The following is a 22,386-nucleotide window of genomic DNA, read 5'->3' as shown; positions in this document are numbered from 1 at the left end:
CACCTGGGCAAGCTCTGACCCCCATCAAATAAAGAAACACCAGGGGGCTTCATGGAAGACCAGAAATGCCAAGCCGTGGCAGTTCTCTGGTAATGGGGCTTCGAGGAGCCCCAGCCTCTTTCGGCCCACTCGATGGCTGCTAGGATGCTGGACTCCTCCGTGGGTTTGTGGCTACTGGCTTCTGAGGCTGCCATGGAGCAGGAAGGGGGATGGAAATGAACAAGTTAAAATGTCACGGTTAAAAGTTAAAAGCTCATGGTTCTTACTGAGAGGCAGCCATTTTTATTAAATAAGTTTTTTTTAAAATCTTTTATTTTATTGCTGCTAACCTTTAGTAAATGTCCACACCATGTTGCTGGTGTTCTGTTGCTTTTACGGCAGAGGGAATTTTCAGAGGTTCTTACTCAGCTATTCTGATACAGGACATTGACCTGATGTCCTTTCACATGAAATTTTAAGGAGTTTTGCTGCGACCTTCAAGCTCTCCCACAAAGCATCCCGCCTCACAGGGGTGTGTTTTCCCTGCCTTTAGGAATACTTTAGGGAAAACATCTTCAAAGTTTTATTGCATCTCTGAGGCCAAGGAGAACAGGAGGTTCTTTAAGGAGGGTAAGCTACTGAGAGCAGGTGTGACCAGCTTCTGAGAGGGGTCCTTTAGTGTCTTTGAATGTGCACTCTGGGGCTTATCAGGATCTGCCTGCCTGGTGCCACGCCTGCTCAACCCTGCGCTTTGTCCGCAGGACCTCTGCTGAGCCCCATGGAGTGTGTCATGTCACATCTGAAACTTCTTTGGAGTAGGGTACCTAAGCCAGAGTTTCTGGCTTCGAAAGACCCTCATCTGTGCTAGAAGTCTGTCTATGGAGAATAAGCAGCCCCTGGGGTGAGCCAGCTGTACCCAGGGAGAGCAGAGCATGCCGCCACATTGCATAAGAAGGGACAAGTTAGTGACTGTTTCCACGTGTGAAACCTTGAGGTGTTTGTGCTTCATAGCCACATAAAGACTTGCCCCAAGTAAAACGCTCAGGAAGGAACCTTGGCCTTCCAGCTCATCATGGAGGTTGCCTCCTTTCAGAAGCCCCTCCAACTCCTCCTGACTGTCCTCCATAACCGGGATCCACACAATACACAAGACGTGTGAAAAGTGGGGAACAGATTTCAGCACTTGAAATGGCTTTGATGCTTCATCGCAGAGCAGTTCTGAAGGACAATCTGTTGGCTGATGTAATGAGCAATGTCCTGGGGTCAGCAGACTATGGCCACATCTGGCTTGGTTGTGTGTGGTCTATGAGCTTAGACTAGTTTTTCTGCTTTTTATAAGTTTGCGGGGAAAACCCAAAGCATATGCAACAGAGACCCCACACAGCTTGCAAAGCCTAGGGATTTGCTAGCTGCTTGTTTATGGGGCAAGTCTGCCTTCCCCTGGATAATGGTGTCATGGATTTAAATAGTGAGGGACATCCTAGGACAGCCAACACTACAGTAAATGACAGACACATGGGGGCAAAAACACTTGGAATATCTTTAATGCACCAGGCATTTTAGACATCCATAAAATCACCTCATTTCAGAAATCATGTCCTCTTAGGTACAGAGTCTGTGTTCAGAACCAGAGACACATATACTACTGAGTTCTCGATGGCACCCACGTGCTACATGCGACCCACTTTGGCACCTTGTGCTGGGTAGCAGAGCCACCCCCACCACAGGGCTCCGTCCATGCCCGCAGACACCTCAGCTGTTAATGAACACACCTGTGGCTTCATTAACACCTGCTGGTTCTGTGGATCCCAGTACACTTCTAGCCCTCCCCGATATCCCATGCATGTGACCATCAGCCTGAGGAGCGTAGTGACACATCATGTCAGCTGGTACATGGGCAGCACCTGCTCCGCTCCATCTGAACACTGAGGCACTTAGATGCTCTTGGTGAAACGGAGCTTATAGTTATCTTAGGAGTAAAGTGTGAGGGAAGAGGCTTTTTTTCTCATAATTAAAACTTCAGCACATATTTAGATTTATAAAGTCACATGTTTACATTTCCCCACCAAGGATTCATGCACTGTTGACGTGAATGAAAGCATGTTTGAATTTCCAAATGCTGTGATGGAAGCAAACAGAACCTGCTTAGACAACACCGGCTTGTGCCATGAATACATCAGTGTCTGACTGTTCTGTCCAAGCTAATCATGTTTTTCTCCTTCCTCCTCAAGCAGTGGCTCCAGGCATCTCAAGACATCTTGCTGCCTGAGGCTCTGACAGAATTGGCCAAGGGGAGGGGGGGCGCCAGCATTCTCTGCCAGCTCCCAGGTGTCTCCAGCATGAGAACCCTGGTGCTCTTCTGGTTCTCATTCATCCTCATGACAAGCCCTGATCCTCGGGTCGGGCTGCAGTCTCTTCCATGAGATAAGAAACTAAGGCACAGAAAGGTAACAGGCTCAATGGACACTGTGCGATCAACGACAGAGCCAAGGTCGGCATCAACGTGTCCTAATAAGCAGCGCCGCCTCCCCAGCGTCTGGACTAAGGAACAAAGCCAATGGGGAGCCAGGTGTGTGGCCTTCTGTGCCAAGGATGGCATGGAGGGACATGGGGCAGCTCTGAGCCAACCTCCCACCTGATGCAGAAGAGATACATAAAAGAGATCCGTATCTGAAACCCTGTGAGGGACCCACCACAAGGACCTCTTTTACCTAAAGCCTCACCTCCCTCAAATGCATGTGTGAATTCAGGTTTCTTAGAAGCCGTGCCAGGAGTCACACTCCTCCTGACAGCTGATCCCTCATGGCAAGAGCTGCAGAACTCTCCCGTGCCCCTGACTTGAGTCCCAGTGCATACAAAACCTCCACAGTCCTGTAGACCTGCCAGGGCCCCAGCACCCTCCACTTTCTAAGTGGACATGCATCTTCTCTCTGCCTTCTCAGAACTCCCAGACACCAGCCCCTCGGCTGCCTCACCACTGGCTGTGTGGATTCACTCTGGATGCAAACTTCATTCTCCATGTTCCAGGTGACCAGGAGGACTTTCACTTTGTAATTCCAAATCACCAGCTGAGCAGAGCCAAGCCAGCTGGGAGGCAACTTCAATGTATCACCTTCCCGTCCCACACCCACTGCTACACCTATGAAATCAGTCTTAATCACTATTCCTTTTTTGTCGCCATAAGCTCCCACATCTCATCATACCTGAGGAGGCGACATTATTCCTTCTCCTTCTTAAAGTCACCTGACTACAGAAACTGCCAAGTAACAATGAATAATGGAAGACAGCACGCCCCAGGAAAGCTCTCCACACATCTGCTGTGACTTCCCAAATACTCTAAGCTCACACTGAACACAAACGACGTCTTGCTCCCACTCTCAATCGACCCATTACTTGGAAACCACATCTGAATGAACCTGTTTGTAGAGGCCTCCCAGATGCTGTGTCCAGCTCTAAACCACACCTCACCCATCTGCAGGACAGATGCTCAGAAACTGTCCCTGCAGCTCCAGGGACTGCTTGGAGCACAGGAGAACATAAGAGGGACCGCCACCTCCCTCCGGCCAGGGCCACCTGGAGAGTGGAACTCTCCCTTCTCCAACCCTTGGAGAGGCTTTACAAAGGTTAAAAAAAAAAAAAATAGAGTGAAGGAAAGGGAACTCTGCAAATGTGCATCTAGAATTCTCCTTAAACAATGATAAGTGAGAACCATGTCCAAAGACCCCATCCACCCACCCCACCTACTAAGTAAAGCACGATATGTTTTTCCTCTCATGCTTATTTGATGCTTACAGGATTGGCAGACTGGCTGCTTTGTTTCTAAAACATGCAGAGAGCAGACTGACAGCAGTCTATGCTGTTCGGTGCCCAATCCCAGGACCCCCATTGGCACGCCACCAGGAAGGGGGCGAGAAAATGGCCTCCCTGAGACACTATGCACAGCCGCAAAACTAAGGACAGTTGGTGCATGCGTGTCCAGAGTTTAGTGGGGCGGAACGAGGTGGAGGAGATGAGCAGTGAGCACACGGGCTACCTCCAGAACGCAGGAAGGGCCACTGTGTCCCAGCACAGCGGGCTGCAGCAATGCTCAGAGCTCAGGCCACAGCAGGTGGAAGGACCCCGCGGAGGCCGCAGCGCCTGCCATCCAGGGAGGAGAGGCTCTGTGCCCAGGGCCAAGTACGGAAAGACCTGCAAAGAAGAGCACACTCAACAGCCCCCTCGGAAGGCTGGCCTGCTCCTCCCTCGGGGACATCTGCTCAGGTCCCGAAAGCCTCCGCGGCTCTGTGGAGCGCTCCGCTTGGGCAGCGCCCTGAGCAGCCCGTGGGGGCTCCCCGGAGTAGCCTTCTCTTATCACGCCCGTGCCAGGGCTCTCTCTTCCCATCTCCATCCTGTCCTTCACAGCTTGATGAAAGCGGCCGGCTGAGGCTGAGGCTGTTGTTCCACGTCTGGGGGCGGGAAGACGCTGGATATGGCTATGTCCACGATGCCCTGGCACAGTTCTGCGTAGAGCTTCCTGGAACGAGTTTCAGAAACGTCACTGAGGATGTTCATCAATGTGCAAGGGAAAAACAAAGGCTTCTCTCCTGTTTTTTTTTTTTTTAAACCAAGCTCTGCCCTAGAAATCCCATCTCATGACCATCATTATAAAATTAGCTTCCGCCACATAGACAAATAACTCAGGAGGCAGCGCATGCAGGCAAAGAATTCTCTCAAAAGCTGTGTGTGCCTATAATCCCAGTTGCGCAGCAGGCTGAGGCAGGAGGATCACAAGTTCAAACACAGCCTCAGTAATCTACCGAGGTCCTAAGCAACTCAGTGAGATCCTGTCTGTTAAAAAAAAAAAAAAAATACAAAAAAGGGCTGGGATGTGGCTCAGCATTAAGTGTCCCTGAGTTCTCCCAATGCCAAAAAAAAAAAAAGAAAAAGAAAAAGAAAGTAATGAATTATCTCAACAAATAGCTTCTTTTTCTTTTTCTTTTTTTTCTTTGTAGTTGTAGATGGACAGTATGCCTTTATTTTACTTGTTTATTTTTAAGTGGCGCTAAGGATTGAACCCTGTGCCTCAAGCATGCCAGGCAAGTGCTCTGCCATTGATCTACAGCTCCAAAGACCCGCTGGGTGAACCGATCAGACCACTCCTGTTCTAACCACGGGGAAGACAGGCAATTTCAACAGCATGAGAGTCATCTGCCCTTCCAGGAGAGGACCCACCTCAGCTTCCCCTTCTCTTCCTCCTCCTTGGTGAACAAGTGAACAGGCATTGAAAAGACACTTCTTTCAGCACAAGAACAAGACCTCAGGGCCCTGGCTCCTACCTCATGGAGGAGGCTCGGGTAGCCTCCAGACCCAGTACACGGGTAAGACCCCACCCTATGCAAAATCATGTACCAAAAAGACAGTATCTGGGCTGGGGTTGTGGCTCAGTGGTAGAGTGCTTGCCTCACATGTGTGAAGCACTGGGTTTGATTCTCAGCACCACATACAGATAAATGAATGCAATAAAAGTCCATCAACAACTATAAAAAAAATTAAAAAGACAACATCTGTTCACTTTTCTATTGCTATACTTGAAATATACTCATAATACTATAACCTGGGTAGCATCTGTCTCCTTCCCTAAGTGGACTTCCTTGGGGACACTCTTCTTTACCTGTCCTGAGACCCTGCCACTCCCACCAAGACCGAGCAGAGGGACTCCAGCAGAAATGGAGTGGCGGCTGAGGAGCCAGGGAGAAGAGCCCAGAAAAGACAGAGCACTGAGGCAAGCTGTGAGGCCTGGGGCCCTGCTCGGCACGGCTCTTCAGGGAAGCGGCAAGTCTCCACTGGAACACAGGGCTGCTGCTGGTGGGCAGGACGTCGGAGCACTGCCTCACACTGCCTCACACTCTGGGTTAATTGGGGAGAAGTTGCTGTTCCTCCACCCTCCCCTTTGGGTGTCGAGAGCCATCTGTGGACTATGTGTAGACCAAACAGGCATCACAGCCAGGAAATAGGAAAATCTGGTATTATAGGACTTAACAGCGGCAATACTGCTTAAAGATGGCCCAGACACTCAGCTCTGCCAGGTCCCACACAGATGGATGGGGTGACCTGCTGGAGCCCCATAGCCTCTCAGAGATGGGTGTAGCCTGCCAAGATGCCCATCAACCTGCTGACTGCAAAACCTCATGAAGCAAGACTCCACCCCTGAAACCTCACCCCTGCCTTTGACATGCCCCCTTACACCGCCTGAGCCATTTTCTAGTTGTTCAGCTCCAGCTCCTATGAGGGCTGGACCTATCAGGGTCTCCATGTCTCTTAAAACTGTAATTCTCACTTTGTCTTTTATTTCTTCACTAAGTATTTCAGACTTTATTTTCTCAGGTGGCTTAGCCCTTCCTGAGCAGGAAAAATTACCAAGCAAGGTGCTGGCCGCCTTGGGATAACAGGGCATCCATCCTGAACTCCTCATGGGGTAGAAGAGGCACACTAGCCTTCCAGTACTGCTGCCGGGGCCCTGCTCAAGGGTTTTCACCCTATAGGCGGGAACTGCTTCATTAATATCCAAATAAGCTTCAAGAACAAACCAAAACAGAATCACTCCCCCTCCACACGGCAGGGTCCCCTTCTTTGTTTTCTACACGTTATACTTGTACGTCTGACTGCATTCTACATCCTGTTCCCTGACCCACCACCAAGATGCAACGGCACCCTTGACTTCAGTACACACTATGGCACTCAGAGGCCCCATCTGGATACTCTCAGAGCTCTCCATAGAGAGCCCCCTCCACTGCCCCCATCTCCGCTGATGTGTAAGGGTGGGCCAAACATAAGTAAATCTCCCACCAAAGCCACTAGGTAGTAGAAAGGTGATATTATGATGTCTGTACTGCAATTACTAACTCGTGGAGGTGCAGTGCTAACCAGGAACACGTGTCTGTTCATCCAACCAATGCTTATAGAGAACTGAGTGCCCGGCAGTGCTGGGCTCCAAAACTGAGTGATAACAAGAACCCAGGCCAGCCCCTCATGGTCTATGCCACCTAGAAAGGAACAGAAGCTAGTCAATTGCCACATGAAGGGGATTACTAAGACTCTGGCTGGAGGATATTGGGATTGTCCAGGGATGGCTCCTTGAGATGCCATTTTGGCAGAGAAGGAGCAGGTCATGGTGAGACTGATGGTGGCGGAGGGGGCTCTACATAGGGATTATAGCCAGCACACAGGCCCCCAAAGCTGGACAGTGGGCAGCAGCCCTCAGGAGGGAGGGCGGGGTCTGGTTCCAATCTCAAGTGCAACCCAAGATCTGGTTTCCATGTTTCCGCTCTGGCTGCACTGAGGAGGGTGTATTTTATGGCGCAGTGCAGACCCAGGGGGCTCTTCGGAACAGCCTCCGTGGTGATGGGAGATGACCTGCCAGAGCGTCAGTACTGGTGGCAGAGGAAGGCAGAGGACAGGGAGGTGGGAGGCAGAGCCCATGGCTTAGGGGGCAAAGCTGAGGGTGCCCGCAGGGGAGGAAGGTTCTGTGTCCACTTCCCACTTAGACCGTGGGGACAGGGTGGTGGCCTTCCAGCCCCAGAGGCGGGGTAGTCTGTGGAGAGGAGGGCGAAGGGGCTGCCTACGACATCCTCCCAGGATCCGACATCCTCCCAGGAATGAAGAGCTGAGACAATCTGTGTGGGAGGAGCCAGGCAGCAAGATGAGGGAGTAGGAAGGGCAAGAGGAGGGAGGGCAGTGCAGAGCATGGAACAGGGCCACTCTGACAGAAGGACACAGGAGTCACAGGGCCCACTACTGCGGAGGTGGAGAAGGGGAGCATGAAGACCTTCTGCTCCCACCCCCAGGGGACCTCAGTTCCCACTGGGCCTTCGGCTCAGTGACACCCCTTGACCCTCCTCCTCGCTCTCGTCCTGGTGGTACCCGTACCTGGCCCCTCACCTTGTCCACAGCTCCTCTCCACCGAGGCCTGGGCCAGGGCCTCTGCTCCCTCGCCAGGGTGTGTGACCTAGGGAGCCTGTGTCAGCTGCAGGGAGTGACAGGTAGGTGGAACCACTCCTGTCAGTCATCAGGCAGGTGACCAAGGCTAGCCCTTAAACCACAAATGGTTCACGCTGCTCATTGGAAAATCACCCCCATTTCCCCAACAGGGGACACGGAGCCATGAGAGGGTCCTACTGGCATGAAAGCGGGTCTTCAGAGGCATCAGGACTGCGGCGGATTCTGTCTCCTTGACCTGCGCCATACCTGGGTCCTTCCACAGAAGATCCCAACGTGCTTCCCACCTCCACCTTTCACCCCTCCGCACACAGCGCAAGTACTGCTGCTGCGGGAAGGAACGGGAGACCCCGGGCAGCTTCCGTCCACCTGAGCATCTCCCAGACCTGCCCGGAGCCCAGCACAGGGTGCTGTCCCCCTGGACGCTGCCTCCCGTCTGCAAGCCGTCCCCATGCCCTGACACTCTCTCCTTGCGTGCCTGCTCCCGCTCCATGGTGTCCAGGTGCCTTCTCAGACAACCTCCTGCCTGAGGTCGTCTGAACCTGAACCTCCCGTCTCCCCTCCTGGCAGGATCCTGCCCATGCCACCTGCCACATGAGGGGGTCTCTCTGCCACTATTAGTTTTGCTGCAAGCTCTCGTGGCATCTGCCACCCACCTGGCGACCACATGAGGAAATGGGCAAGCAAATGGCACAGCTAAGCCCCCCATCAGCCAGCTCCTCCCCAAGACCCCTGCCTGTGTGGCACACCCTGGGGCAGCAGCAAAGGGTCAGTATGAACCTTCAGTCAAACTATCCCAAGTGCACGACCACCCAGCCCTCCCCAGCACACCCTCAGGCTTACTGAGCACAAGCAGGGGCGCCGTTGACCTCGATGAGCCAGACCTTCAGCTCCTCGTCCACCATGAAGTCGAAGCCAAAGAGCTGGAAGCTCTGGTAGGGCAGGTGTTTGGTGCTGATGGCTGGCTCCACACTCAGGAGGCAGCTCCTGCAGGGAGAGGAGGGGAGCTTGCTGAACGGCGGGTGGGTGTGTGGAGGAATGACTGTCAGCTGCATATGAACATCAGCTTCAACCGAACCCTCCCTTCAACACTGACCCAAGAGGTCACCCAGAGCAGGCTACTCAGCAGGCAGGTTGCTGGAATCTGCACCCATGTTCTCCAGGCAAAGGCTGCTGTCCCAGGCCTGGTAGGCAGCTCAGCACAAGGCACTGATGCCTCTGCAACTGCAGATGTCACCAACTGGGGATGCCGCCACATGTGTCCTGTACTTCCATCTGTAAAATATGAATCTCCTTTGTTGGAGATTTGCAGATTTTCAACATTTGCAGAAAGAAGGCTGGCCTCATTCATTTCTTTTGCTAGCTCTGGTTCTACAGCCCAATTATTGCTAATTAAAGGATTTCAGAGCTGTCCACATTAACACTAAATGCTGAGATACAGCACTGAGTTACTATCAGCATCAACTACTATTTGAAAATACTAATGGATTTCAGAGACTCAGAAAGAAGTTGAAAGTGAATCTCAGGAACATGAGTCTGCAGTCAGGCTATAATGTGGGACAAGTTCTTTTACATTTTTGTTGTCATTGCTGTGGTATCAGGGACTGAACCCCAGGGCACTCGACCACTGGGTTCCACGCCCAGCCCTTTTTATCTTTTATTTTGAGGCAGGATCTTGCTCAGTTGCCCAGGTTGGCCTTGAACTTGCAATCCTCCTGCCTCAGCCTCCTGAGTCGCTGGGATCACAGGTGTGTGCTACTACACCTGGTATGTTCTTAACCTTTCTAAGCCAAACGTTGATTTCCTTACCTATGACATAAGGAAAATACCACCTACACCTACTGTTGAGAGTTCACTGAGATAATGCTCTAAGGAACCTGGCCCAACTCTGGTACCGACAATCCACTTAATAAACGTTACTCTTAAGAACAGCACATTTCATTAACTCACCAATAGTAACAATAACACATTTATTATTTCTAGATGACACCGTCCTCTAGTACAAACATCCCAGGAACCTTCGGCTGTTCTGTTTTATGAAGATCTTTCTGACTTTTTTCCCTCCGCTGGATGTGGCAAAATGTTTACCCTAGTAAATAAAATGTGACTCTGGTATCACCAGAGACAACCGTCCTTCCATCAGATGTAGGTTTAGAAGGGAAGGGGCTTCCTCGTGACCAACTTTAAGATACACCCTCACATGACTTCAAGAGGAACTGAGGCCTTGAACGCAGGCCAGGTCTTATCCCCAGCCCTCCTCCAACAGCCACCCCCAATTTCTATCTTCTTTTATTTCTTTCTCACCCAAAGAGAGAACTGTTTCTACAGATGTTTAAACCTTTGAAATCCATTTTGGGAAGGTTAGCCATCCACCTTTTTTTTTTTTTTTCCTTTTCCTGGTACCAGGGATTGAACCAGAGGGGCTTAACCACTGAGCCACATCCCAGCCGTTTTTAAGTTTTATTTTGAGACAGGGTCTTGCTAAATTGCTAAGGCCCCGCTAAGCTGCTGAGGCTGGCTTTGAACTTGTGAACCTCTTGCCTCAGCTCCAGAGTCATTGGTATCAGGCATGTGCCACCACGCCGTAGCCATGAATTTTTAACCCAGGCTGGCAAATCGCACATCACATTTTAAAACATAATGGCCGGGGCATGATGGGGCACACTCACTGTCCCAGCTATTCGGGAGGCCTAGGCTGGAGGATCAGTTAACCTGGGAATTTTGAGACCAGCCCGGGCAACACAGTGAGATGCTGCTTCAAAACAAATCTTATCTCTGCTCTAGGAGAGAAGACCCAAAGATATTTTAATGAAAATAGCCTTTAAAATGTTATAATTAAGAAAAGTTCAATAGATGAGAGAGACCAACAATTGAGAAGCATAAAAAGTAAAAACAGTATTACACTCTCCAAGGAAAGGAAAAACGGAGCCAGAGCCAAACCAAAGCGAAACCTTGGACTTCATCTGCTGGGAGCTCCAGATGGATGGTTGGTGAATCGCAGTTTTTCATCCTCAGACTCTGCATCTTTTTTGGCTAGAGTGGGCAGGCAGGGGAGGGTGACTAAGGAGAGAACCTGAGAGCGGTGTGGGGGATGCTCCGCAGCATGCAGGTGGGGGGCAGCCAGGGGGACTGGGAGGGGGTGGGGGGTGGGTGGGAATGCTGTTCAGAGCACCTGGGAGCAGCACTCCCTGAAAAGCAGGAGCAGCCAGGAAGGGCCCTTGTGCTTCCACACACCCCCTGACTAAACAGGAATCCTCCCCCCTGCACAGCTTACTTATCTGGTATCAGAATTTTAATCATCTATAATCCCTGGAAAAAAAATTGGGACTCCAAGCCCTGAATTCCTCTGAGGTACTCTGTAAGAAGACATCAAGGGAAGTCTCGGGCACTGCGACAGGGCGGCAGTGACAAGGCAGATGAACAGACTAAAATATAAGGGAGACCCCGGAACAGACCCTCCGGCAACTGGCCCTGACTGGTAACTCAGGGTCTGCGCAGGGCAATGGCAGGGGAAAATGGTCTTGGCTCCCTAAGATATCCTTGTGGAAAAGCAAGAAGCCTAATATAGAACAATCCCAGGGAGATTGTAGGTCTAAAATATAAGAAGTCAAACCCAGAAGCCTGTCAGTTATAGAAGGATAAACTCTGGGATATTCACATGGTGGAATATTACACAGCAGTAAAGAAGGACCAACTACTGCTCTGTGCAGCAGTGTGGGCAACACCACACCACAGGCTACATATAGTCTCTATTGCATAACAGAGTCAAACACCAATGAGCTAATACAGAGACCATGTAGCACTCCATTCACATAAGGTTTAAGAACAAGCAAAAAGGAACCTATGGCGACAAAAGTCAGAAGAGTGGCTACCTTTGGCAGAGAGTACATCATTTTTTAAGGGGGTTCAGAGGTGCTATAAATGATTTAGATTTTTTTTTTTAAAGAGAGAGTGAGAGAGGAAGAGAGAGAGAGAGAGAGAGAGAATTTTTTAATATTTATTTTTTTAGTTCTCGGCGGACACAACATCTTTGTTGGTATGTGGTGCTGAGGATCGAACCTGGGCCGCATGCATGCCAGGTGAGCGCGCTACCGCTTGAGCCACATCCCCAGCCCTGATTTAGATCTTAATTTGCATCATGGTTCAGAAAGTGTGTGCATAATTAAAAACTTACAAATAGCACACTTCATTCATGTTAAACTTCGTTTAAAAAATTCCTTGACTGGATTTAGTAAACATTTGTAATAAATTAGTACTAAAAAATTATTTCGAGACATATTAAGAAATAGACCAAGAGAAAAAAAAATAGATACAGACCTAGACATCAGGGGCAGGCAGATGTTTTTTACAAAGGACCCAACAGTAAATATCTTAGGTTTTGCAGGCTACATATAGTCTCTGTTGCATAAGCTTTTCTGTCTCCTTTTTCTTCCTCTCTTTCTTTTACAATCCTTAAAGTTTTTATTTATTTATGTGGCACTTGGGATAAAATCCAGAACTGCTCTACCACTGTGCTGTACCCACAACCCTTTTTATTTTTTATTTTGAGACAGAGTCTTGCTAAGTTGCTAGGTTGTCCTGGAACTTGCCATCCATCTGCCTCGTGTAGCTGGGATTATAGATGTGCACCATCCTGCCCGACTACACCATTTAAAAAATAATTCAAAAAACATTCTTAGCTCATAGACCTTAAGAAAATAGGCATTTAGCCAGGTCCAGCCCCCAGGGCACAGGCACTAGCCAGGGGTAGTCCAGATTTTGTAGTTATCAGACAAGGATGTTAAAGAATTGCCAATGACAAATTCAAAAAAATAAGAGAGAAGTGGGAGCATCTCATGAGAACTGTAGCTTGAAAGAAAAGAAGCAAACCTTAGAACTAAGCCCAAAAACGAGAGGCGTGAACTCAACAGGGGAGACTAACAGCAGATTCCGAAAGCTTTTAACTCTTTAAAATGTCTTGACAGGTTTTGGTAGCAAACAAAGACTGGGAGAAAAGCAGGAGTGGGACCGTCAGGAGAGAAAGTGGCACAGGAAAGCCATAGGAGTGAGACGCCAGAGCAGGAACAGGAACAGGAAAATCACACATGGGTCTCAGCAAAATCCATAAAAATCAGCAAAGAGGAAACACAAAAGCAGAAAGACGGCGACAAGAGCAGCACTGTGCTTCCTGCTGGCTTCTCAGAAGAAGGATCAAAGCCAAGTGACGATGACATGCCACCTTCAAACTGGACATGGATTTCCAGAGAAAAATGTCCTCAAACAACAGACGAAAGACAGCATCATCATAACAACTGAGATAATCCATCACAAGCAGACCTTACTTTTTAAGTGCTAAAACAACCAGGCACAATGGCACACGCCTGTAATCCTAGCAACTTAGGAGGCTGAGGCATGAGGTGAAAGAACGATCAAGGCTTACTGTCGGAAAAAATGCCCATTTATTGAGGAACAGCTCTGCATATTTATAGAGCCGGGGGTGGTTTGATAGTTGGCATGGGGTGCTTTTTTATTGGTGACTAAGGATCAGGTGAGCAGCAGGGCTAGTCTGATTGGTGGGTAAGGATCAGGTGAGCCAGCAGGGCTAATCTGATTGGTGGGTAAGGATCAGGTGAGCCAGCAGGGCTCACCATTGGACGGCTCTTCTTGGGGGATGGGGAAGTTAGTCTTTGGAGCCGGGGCGACTCCCAACATGAGGACCACAAGTTCAAGGCCAGCCTCAGCAACTTAGCCAGACCCTGTCTCAAAAATAGACAGGGTGGGGGTGTGGCTCAGTGGTAAAGCACCCCTGGGTTCAAGCCCGGCACCTAAAAAAAAAAATTCATATGTATGGATGTGTGTGAAACTGATGAACACCCAGTGCTCCTCCCAGTGTCTTAGCCCCTGCCTCCCGGCCAGAGGAAACTGCGGCCCTCATTGACTTTGCTCTGCATTCCTGGTTTCTCCTCCTGCTTCTGCCAGACCCACACAGTCCTCTACATAATACAGCAGGGCTGCCTGCTCAATGCATGCTCTTCAGCTCGTTCCAAAGGGATCAGTCTATGTGCATCTTGCACCCAGCTTGTACTTCTGGCTTCACATTATGTTTGTGTAAATCTCATAAAAATATCCTTCAGGAATAAGCTGAAATAAACACATTCTCAGATGATGGGAAACTAGGATTTATCACCAGCAAAACTGCTTCAAAAGTCTGAAGGAAAATTATGTCAGAGAAGAATTCAGAACTGAAGGAAGAGCAAAAGAAATGGGAAGAGTCTGAGGCAACAAAAAAGAATATTTCCTCCTCTTATCTGGATTTATACATAGTTTCACTTATATAAAAATTCAACCTGAAAATCTAACACGTCTGGAAATACATATAACTGTTGATAGCAAATAACATGCACAGTAGATTTCAGTAAAGCAGATGTAAAAAACGTGAAAATCACAATAGAGGGCAGAGTTACTAAACTGGAAGTTTATTTGAAGTGGTGAATTACTGATTCTAGAAAGGCTGTGAAATATTAGGTATGTAGTTAATCCTTAAATCAGCCACTAAACAAGACAAAACAAAACAAAAAACCAAAGAGAGAGAGCCAGCCAGGCGTGGTGACACACGCCTGTGATCCCAGTGGCTCGGGAGGCTGAGGCAGAAGGATCACAAGTTCAAAGGCCACCTCAGCAACTCAGCAAGACCCTGTCTCTGAATAAAACATAAAGAGGGGAATGTGGCTCAGTGGTTAAGCATCCCTGGGTTCAACTCCTGGTACAGAAGAGGGAGACAGACAGCCAAACACTCAGCAGAAAAATTAAAATGAAATTTTAAAATCACATACAAATAATTCAAAAGAAAGCAGGAAAAGGAGAGGTTAAAAAAAGACAAGACAAACAGACAATAGGTGATAAGATGGTAAATGTGCTCCCAACCAAATCAATAATTACATTGTTTCAAAGGTATCAACTAATTAAAAGAGTATCATATTAGAGTAAGATTTAAAAAAAAAAGCAGCCAGGTGAAAGTTCAAAGCCAGCCTCAGCAACAGTGAGGCACTAAGCAATTCAGTGAGACCCTGACTCAAAATAAAATACAACATAGGGCTGGGGATGTGGCTCAGTGGCCAAGTGTCCCCAAGTTCAATCCTTGGTACCAAAAAAAAAAAAAAAAAAAAGATTGAAAACTCAACCATATATAGAAAATAAAGGTAAAAATAAAGGAGTGAGATGAAACACACCACGGAAACATGAATCAGAAGAAAGTAGGCGGCCGTGACCCAAATCAGAGAGAATAAACAAGGACCCCCGGAGACACAGACAGTTACACACTGACAAATGGCCAGTTCAAAAAGGGACAGTCCTAAACACAGGTGCACCTAACAACAGAGCCCCAGACAGATGAAGAAAACCCAGAACAGTTGAAAGGAGGTACCAGCCAACCCAGGACCTCGCCCAGGATGCCAACACTCCTGCTTGTGACGAGGATCGGAACAGGCAGGGCAGTCAGCAAGGAGGGGGGACTCAGGCGACATCTTCAGCTTCGACCCGACAGGCGGGCGCTGGGGAACTCACCCAGGGACAGCACCGCACGCCTCTCAGTGCACTGTGACCGGCCACACTCTGGGCCACAGAACCAATCTCAACAAAATTTTAAAAAATGAAACCATATTTCAGGTATGTCCCTGTGACCATAATGGAATTACTAGGGAATCCTCAAATATTTGGATATTAAGACCAAATTTTTTAAGTCTCACGTGAGTCAAGGATGAAGTCATAGGGGAAATTTAAAAATATTTCAGTACAAATAATAGAATAAGAACAGAACATCAGTAGGATGCAGCTAATGCAGAAGCGGGAAGAAAACTGTAGGCACCAAATGGTGGTGGTTGTTTTTTTAAAAAGAAATCTCTCCATTCAATGATCTAAACATTCACCTTAAGAAACAAAAGAAGAGGAAATTAATTCCCCCTGAGAAGCCAAAATGAAAAAAGCATAGATCAAAGAAATTGGAAAAAATAGAGAAAAATCCATAAAGTCAAAAGCTTTTTTTTTGAAAAATTAACCCTCTAGCCAATCCCTCCAAGTAGAGAGGAAATATAAATGATCAATATCTGGAGTGAAAAAAGGGACATCATTACAGGTCCTACAGGTATTAAAATGAAAATTATCATCACCAATGACTTTTGCCCATAAATTAGACAACCTAAGTGGAATGATTCTTTCAGCAGCATGAACACTCAAGGCTGCTGGGAAAAAACTGAGAAGGCGCGGGGCGTTACCTGATGATATGTTTGATCTGTTGTAAGATACTGCTCTCCAAGGTGATGTTCAGAGCACTCGTCAGGTACTGGTTGAACTCCTCGAAGAACATCTCGTTCCCTTCCTCGTACTTGCCGTAATTCTTGGAGTACTCCTTCTGAATGCAGTGGTTGGTCAAGTGGCAGGTCTTGTCTTGGAAGTCGTCAACGTGATACGGCTCGGACGCAGTGCGGAGCACACCCTCCCGGTAGAGGTAGATGTTATACTCGTGGTCCACCAAGACCCAGCTTCTGCAATCAACACAAGCACTGTTATCCGGGTTCCGATCAGCCTCTCACGCAGTAGGTGCACGCAGCATTTGGAGCAAAACCGTAGGCATCGGCTATCTCTCTATGGTGTGTGAGGTGGGCAAGTGGGAGCAAGGTGGGTTCTGGAGTTATATAAGGCAAACTGTGAGTTAGCCACAATGGTGGGTCATCACCATAAACGACGACGTGGAGACTTGAATCCATTAAAAAGACAGCATTTTGCAAAGATCTGGGTAGATTTTGAGGATACCCTATAAAGCCTCGCTTTGCCCCTTCGGTGTTTGCAGAGGACCAGGGCTCCTCAGGAAGCTGATCCAACTCCGGCTGATGTCTGAGAAGCAGCAAGTCATTGTGAAGGCCTCAGGGAGACAAGAGCTGAAGGCAAGGTCAAGGGCAAGCTGGGGAGAGGCCGTTTGGCTCTAGAAAGCACCACATCAATTCTTCCTGCATGACAGGCCCTTGCTCAGAAACTGAGAATCCAGGTATGCACATGACATTCGTAAAAAGCATGACACCAATAATGAAGTGGGGACCAACAGCTTGGCAGCGTCACAGTGCACTGTGTCTGGATTGTGGGTCCCACGTACCTCTCTCAGCTTCCTCCACAAGGAGGCCCTGTGCACTTATACTCCTCTCTGCACCCACAAGCCCCTTCCTAACAGAGAATGCATTCAAAAAAATAAAACCCATCACCTTAGTGACGTTTCCTAGAAAGAAGAAATACTAAAGTAGAAAATTCAGTAGAGCTCGGTTCCCTTCTTCTGCATTCAATAAAACACCTGCTCATATTGCACGTCCCACCTCCCACCAGACCCTGGACCCCCTCCCGTTCCCTCCAGGTGGAGGAAAACAAGATGCGGACCCCAAAGCATTACCGAATGTCGAACTTGCGGTGACCCGGCTCGAGAAGCAGAGGGTGCTCAAGGTACTTCTGGATCACGTGCACTTGGCCCTGGTTGTCTATGAAATCCAGAAGCTCGGAAGCCTCAGAGGAGATGAGGATGCCTTCGCCTGGCAGAGAAGAAGACACACCCCAGTGCAGCTCAGGCCAAGGGCAAGGGGCTCCCCAGAGCCAGAGACAGACCCCGCAGAAGGAGGCTCTCGCTGGCCTGCTCACGGGTCCCCTCCCTCCCTTCCCTCCTGCAGGCCCCTCCCTCTCCCCTGTCCCCATGAGAGCACCTGGCGTTACCCAACTGACTCTTGGGCCACATAGGTTCTCATCACCATACTGGCAGGTTCCAATGTAACATTTTAGTTTTACAGACACCCACACTGTTTAAACCCTTGAACCAAAGGTCATGTACTCCAGGTCAGTGGCCACCATAAAGACTGTAGCGCATACGACCAATAAATTCACTTCTAACACTACCTTACAGAAATATCAGAAAGGTAGAGGCATAAATGCAAATGTGTAGGGATGTTCTTGTGGCATAGCAATAAAAAAATGGATACGCTTAAATTGTTCCTACACATCAAACAAGTGATACAATATGTCCTTTTGAACAGTTTAATTAAGATGTAACCTATCATAATATTCACCCATTATTTTTCTTTTTTTGGTACAGGGGATTGAACCCAAGGGCACTTAACCACTGAGCCACATCTGTAGCCCTCTTTATTTTTTAATTAGAGACAGGGTCTCACTAAATTGCTTAGGGTCTCATTAAGTTGCTGAGGTTGGTTTTGAACTCTCAATCTTGCTTCAGCCTCCCGAGCTGCTGGGATTACAAGCATGTGCCACTGCGCCAGGCAGCTGTTTAACTTTATGAAGGAGTACAAGACTCTACCAAAATGGCTGGACCACGGCACATTCCCACCAGCAGTGTCTGAGGGTGCCAATGTCTTCAGCTTCTCACCAACGCTGGTTATCTCCCGTCTTCTTGATTAGAGCCCTCCTGGAGTACGTGTGTACGTGCCTATGAAGTGGTATCTTATGTGGTTTCAATTTGCATTTCCCTAGCAACTAGTCATGTTGAACATGTTCCTATATGTTTATTAACTAATCTGTACATTTTCAATTGGGTTAATTGTCTTTGTATCATTGAGTCATAAGAGGTACGTGTGTGTAGGTGTATGTGTGTGTTGTGCTCTAGACACAGGTCCCTTATCAGACATGATTTGTAAATATCTTCAATTCTCAACAATGCCATTGTGGCACAGATCCCTTGTGCCGTCTTCGTAAGGCCACACCTTCCTCCCTCCCGCAACCCATCCTCATCCTGGTAACCACCAATCCGTTCTCCATTTCTATAATTTTGTCATTTCAAAATGTCATACTAGCCAGGAGCAGTGGTGCACGCCTGTAATCCCAGAGACTCGGGAAGGTGAGGTAGGAGGGTCTCGGGTTTGAGGCCAGCCTCAGCAACTTAGTGATACCTTGTCTTTTTTTTTTTTTTTTTTTTAAAGAGAGAGTGAGAGAGGAGAGAGAGAGAGAGAATTTTTTAATATTTATTTCTTAGTTCTCGGCGGACACAACATCTTTGTTGGTATGTGGTGCTGAGGATCGAACCCGGGCCGCACGCATGCCAGGCGAGCGCGCTACCGCTTGAGCCACATCCCCAGCCCAATACCCCTTTTTTTTTTTTTTTTTTTAAAGAGAGAGTGAGAGAGGGGAGAGAGACAGAGAGAATTTTTTTTTAATATTTATTTTTTAGTTCTCGGCGGACACAACATCTTTGTTGATATGTGGTGCTGAGGATCGAACCCGGGCCGCACGCATGCCAGGCGAGCGCGCTACCGCTTGAGCCACATCCCCAGCCCAATACCTTGTCTTAAAATAAAAAATAAAAAGGGCTGGAGGTGTGGCTCAGTGGTAGAGCATCCCAGGTTCAGTCCCTAGTTCAGCTAAAACAAAATGGTATACAAATAGAGTCATCCAGGATGTGCTCCTGCAGGACCAGCTTTCTCCACTTGGCATCATTCCCTGGTTCCGTCGCTGCTGGGCAGACTTCTGTGGTATCAACTGTCCTGTTTGATCATTCACCTGTTGAAGGACATCTGCATCGTTTCTAGTTTGAGCCTCAAACAAAGCTTCGATGAAGAATCGCACACAGGCTGTCGTGGGAACCTGAGTTTAAACCTCTCCAGGACACGGGCCGGGAGTGTGCCAATACTGGGTGGCACGGTAGTTGCAGGTTCAAGCTTGTTTAGTTTTGGATTTTCTTTTTGCTTTTTTGTCATTGTTGTTGCTATGTCACCCAGGCTGGCCTCAAACTGCTGGGCTCAAGTGATCCTCCTTCTACCCTTGCCGAGTGCCAGAGCTCAGGTGCTCCTCACTGTGCCCAGATCTAATGCTTACTGTATAAGAAACTGCCAAGTTTTTTGGCTCTTTTTATCCACCCAGAGAGGCTGTGCCACTTCACATTCCAACTAGAAAGGTTGAGTGCTCCAGCTGTCCCAGAGACTGGCAACCTATCGCTATAATTAATACTTATTTTAGCCACTTCAATAGGAATAAAGTGACAGCTCGTGGTTTTAATTTACATTTTTCTAATAGTTAATCATTTGGAGAAATCTTTTCCTTTGCTTATCTTCTGCCTGCGTAGCCTCTTCAATGAAAAGTATGTCCACATTCTTCTGGCCCATCTTCTCATCAGATGGGGTGTCTGCTGTTGGCTGCTGGTTTTGAAAGTCATTTACATTTTCCAGACCTGGGTCCCCTGTCATGTACAGGAGTTACAAATCCTTTCTTCCATCTGTAACTTGTCTTTTTGTCCTTTTAAAGATGTATTTTACAGAGCAAAAGTGATATTTTGATGAGTTTCAATTATTTAATTTTTGCTTTTGTGGACTGTACCTATGGCAACAAGTTGAAGAACTTTTTGCCACACTATGGTGGCGCACCTGTCATCCCAGTGGCTCGGGAGGCTGAGGCAGGAGGATCATGAGTTCAAGGTCAGCCTCAGGAACTTAGTGAGGCCCTATGCAACTCAGAGAGACCCTGTCTCTAAATAAAATACAAAAAAGGGCTGGAGATGTAGCTTAGTGGTTGAGCGCCTCTGGATTCAATCCCCAGTCCCCTCCCCCCACCACACCCACTCCCCAAAAGGAATTCTTTGCCAAGTGCTACCTGCTATTCTCCATCCAAAATATTTAATTTAACATTTAATTCCATGATCCATTTTGAGTTAGTTTTTTACATTAATTAAGTTAGTCAAGGGGTGAGGTTTGTTGAGGCGAGTTTGGGTTGATTATTTTTGCCTATGGATATCCACCTTGTCTGGCTGCATTTGTTGAAAAGCTTCTCCTTCTATTGAATGGCTTTGGGATCTCTGTCAAAACTCGGTGGGCATTTGTACTTGGTCTACTCCTGAGCTCTCTGTCCTGCTCCACTGATTGCATTTCTATTCCTTCGACAACGCAGCAGGACACTGAGTGCCCCCCACCTCCCCCGGCACTGAGCACCCCAGGGCACTGAGCACCCCAGCTTCACACCTTGACATTGGTCACAGTGATGACTTCTAGTCATTCTTCTTTTACAAGATTGTTGACGCTATCCTAGGGCCTGTGTGCTTCCTTATGAATCTTTATGCCCATTTTGCTGATGTCCCAGTGGAGTGACAGTAACCCTGCAGACATCTTTACTATGTGGAGTTCTGAGATCCATGAACAGTCCGTCTGCTCATTTTTTTTTCCATAAATATTTATTGAGTGCTTTCCACACAATAGGGAGTGCTCGAGACTTCGTACAACTGTGGAACACACGCATGCACACACCACCACCACAATCAACAACAGTCTATTCATCTTAATCTGGCATCTGTGGGAAAAATTCAAAGATATTTTTCAGATATTTCAACACAGAAAAGGGTAACTGCTGACATCTTACTATGTAAATCTATTCCTAACATATCAAATTTTCCAGGAATAAGAATTTTTGCTTATCAAAATTTCCTGTGCATGCAAAGTAGTCCATCGAATAAGGCACCTCATCTCTCGTAATCTTAATGTCAGCATAAGACCTAGAATTTATGTTGGCTTCATGGTTTTGGCAGTGAGGATGCCTATAGAGGATTGGCTGGTATTCTAGTCAACTCAACTGCCCTGTCAGCGTCTTCAGGACTACACCGAGCCTTCCTCAACTCAGTTGCAGGATCCAAGCCTTCAAGATAGTGGCCCAAGCTTTATGCCTTCTCTGAAATTTAAAAGGATTGACTGATGTATAACCATAGTACAATGAGTCCTCTTTAAGTGAACTGGAAATACGCACACTTTCCGTCTGCTCATTTTTTTAGGTGCTGTTTGGCATCTTCCATAATTTCTAATTTTTTTTTTTAAGCATTCAGAACCTATAGATGTTTTGTCAAATTGAGACCCAAGCACCTCATTTTCTCTGAGGTAACTGTAAATGATACAGTTTTAGTTTCGGTTTCCACACAATTGTCTTTTTGTGTGTGGATCTCATAGACTGTACATTGCTGAGCTCACTCACTGGGGCCCTCCCACCAGTCCTTGGATTCATAGCTCATCTCCATGTGGATCTGATACCTTCAGTACACACGAATGCCATTTGTTCATTAATTCCGTGACCCATCTTTCCTCAGAGCACCCCATTCTTGACTGCCTGTTTCTGTCACTAGTCCCCCCATTTGGTTGGGCTCTTGGAAACTGCAAAGCAACATGGAAAGTGCCCTTCTTCTCTTTTGCAACCGTGACTCTGTCACACCTCCCTCAGGAACCACACACGGACTTGCTGGTTCCAATTTCGTTCCAGCTACCAGTTCTCAAGTTCAGGCTTCATGCTCCGTCCTCTGTACCTGTCAGCAAACCTCCTCCAGAGTGAGCACCCCAATGCGCTTCCCTGACCGTCCTGCAGATGCTCTGCGGCACAGGGTAGCCCCCTTCCCTCCCATCAGCTCCAACCTTGTTTTCCTTGTGTAATTTCCTTATGGAAATT

General features: G+C 47.9%; 1 protein-coding gene across 1 annotated transcript in view; it reads right to left on the bottom strand.

The window, feature by feature from the left end:
* Positions 1-1,508: 1,508 nt before the first annotated feature.
* Ttl (tubulin tyrosine ligase) overlaps positions 1,509-22,386 on the bottom strand; it is a 34,723-nt gene continuing 13,845 nt past the window's right edge. Inside the window, exons 4-7 of the mRNA XM_026379969.2 lie at positions 17,366-17,501; positions 16,203-16,472; positions 8,797-8,940; positions 1,509-4,492 (exon numbers count right to left, since the gene is read on the bottom strand). Of these exons, the coding sequence (XP_026235754.1) occupies positions 4,375-4,492; positions 8,797-8,940; positions 16,203-16,472; positions 17,366-17,501 (668 nt within the window). The 3' untranslated portion in view covers positions 1,509-4,374. The remainder of the gene's footprint in view (positions 4,493-8,796; positions 8,941-16,202; positions 16,473-17,365; positions 17,502-22,386) is intronic.

This window comes from Urocitellus parryii, chromosome 12 (genome assembly GCF_045843805.1).
Source record: "Urocitellus parryii isolate mUroPar1 chromosome 12, mUroPar1.hap1, whole genome shotgun sequence".
NCBI lineage: Eukaryota > Metazoa > Chordata > Mammalia > Rodentia > Sciuridae > Urocitellus > Urocitellus parryii.
The sequence above is the reverse complement of the archived record's forward strand: the minus strand, read 5'-3'. Positions and strand labels throughout refer to the sequence as shown.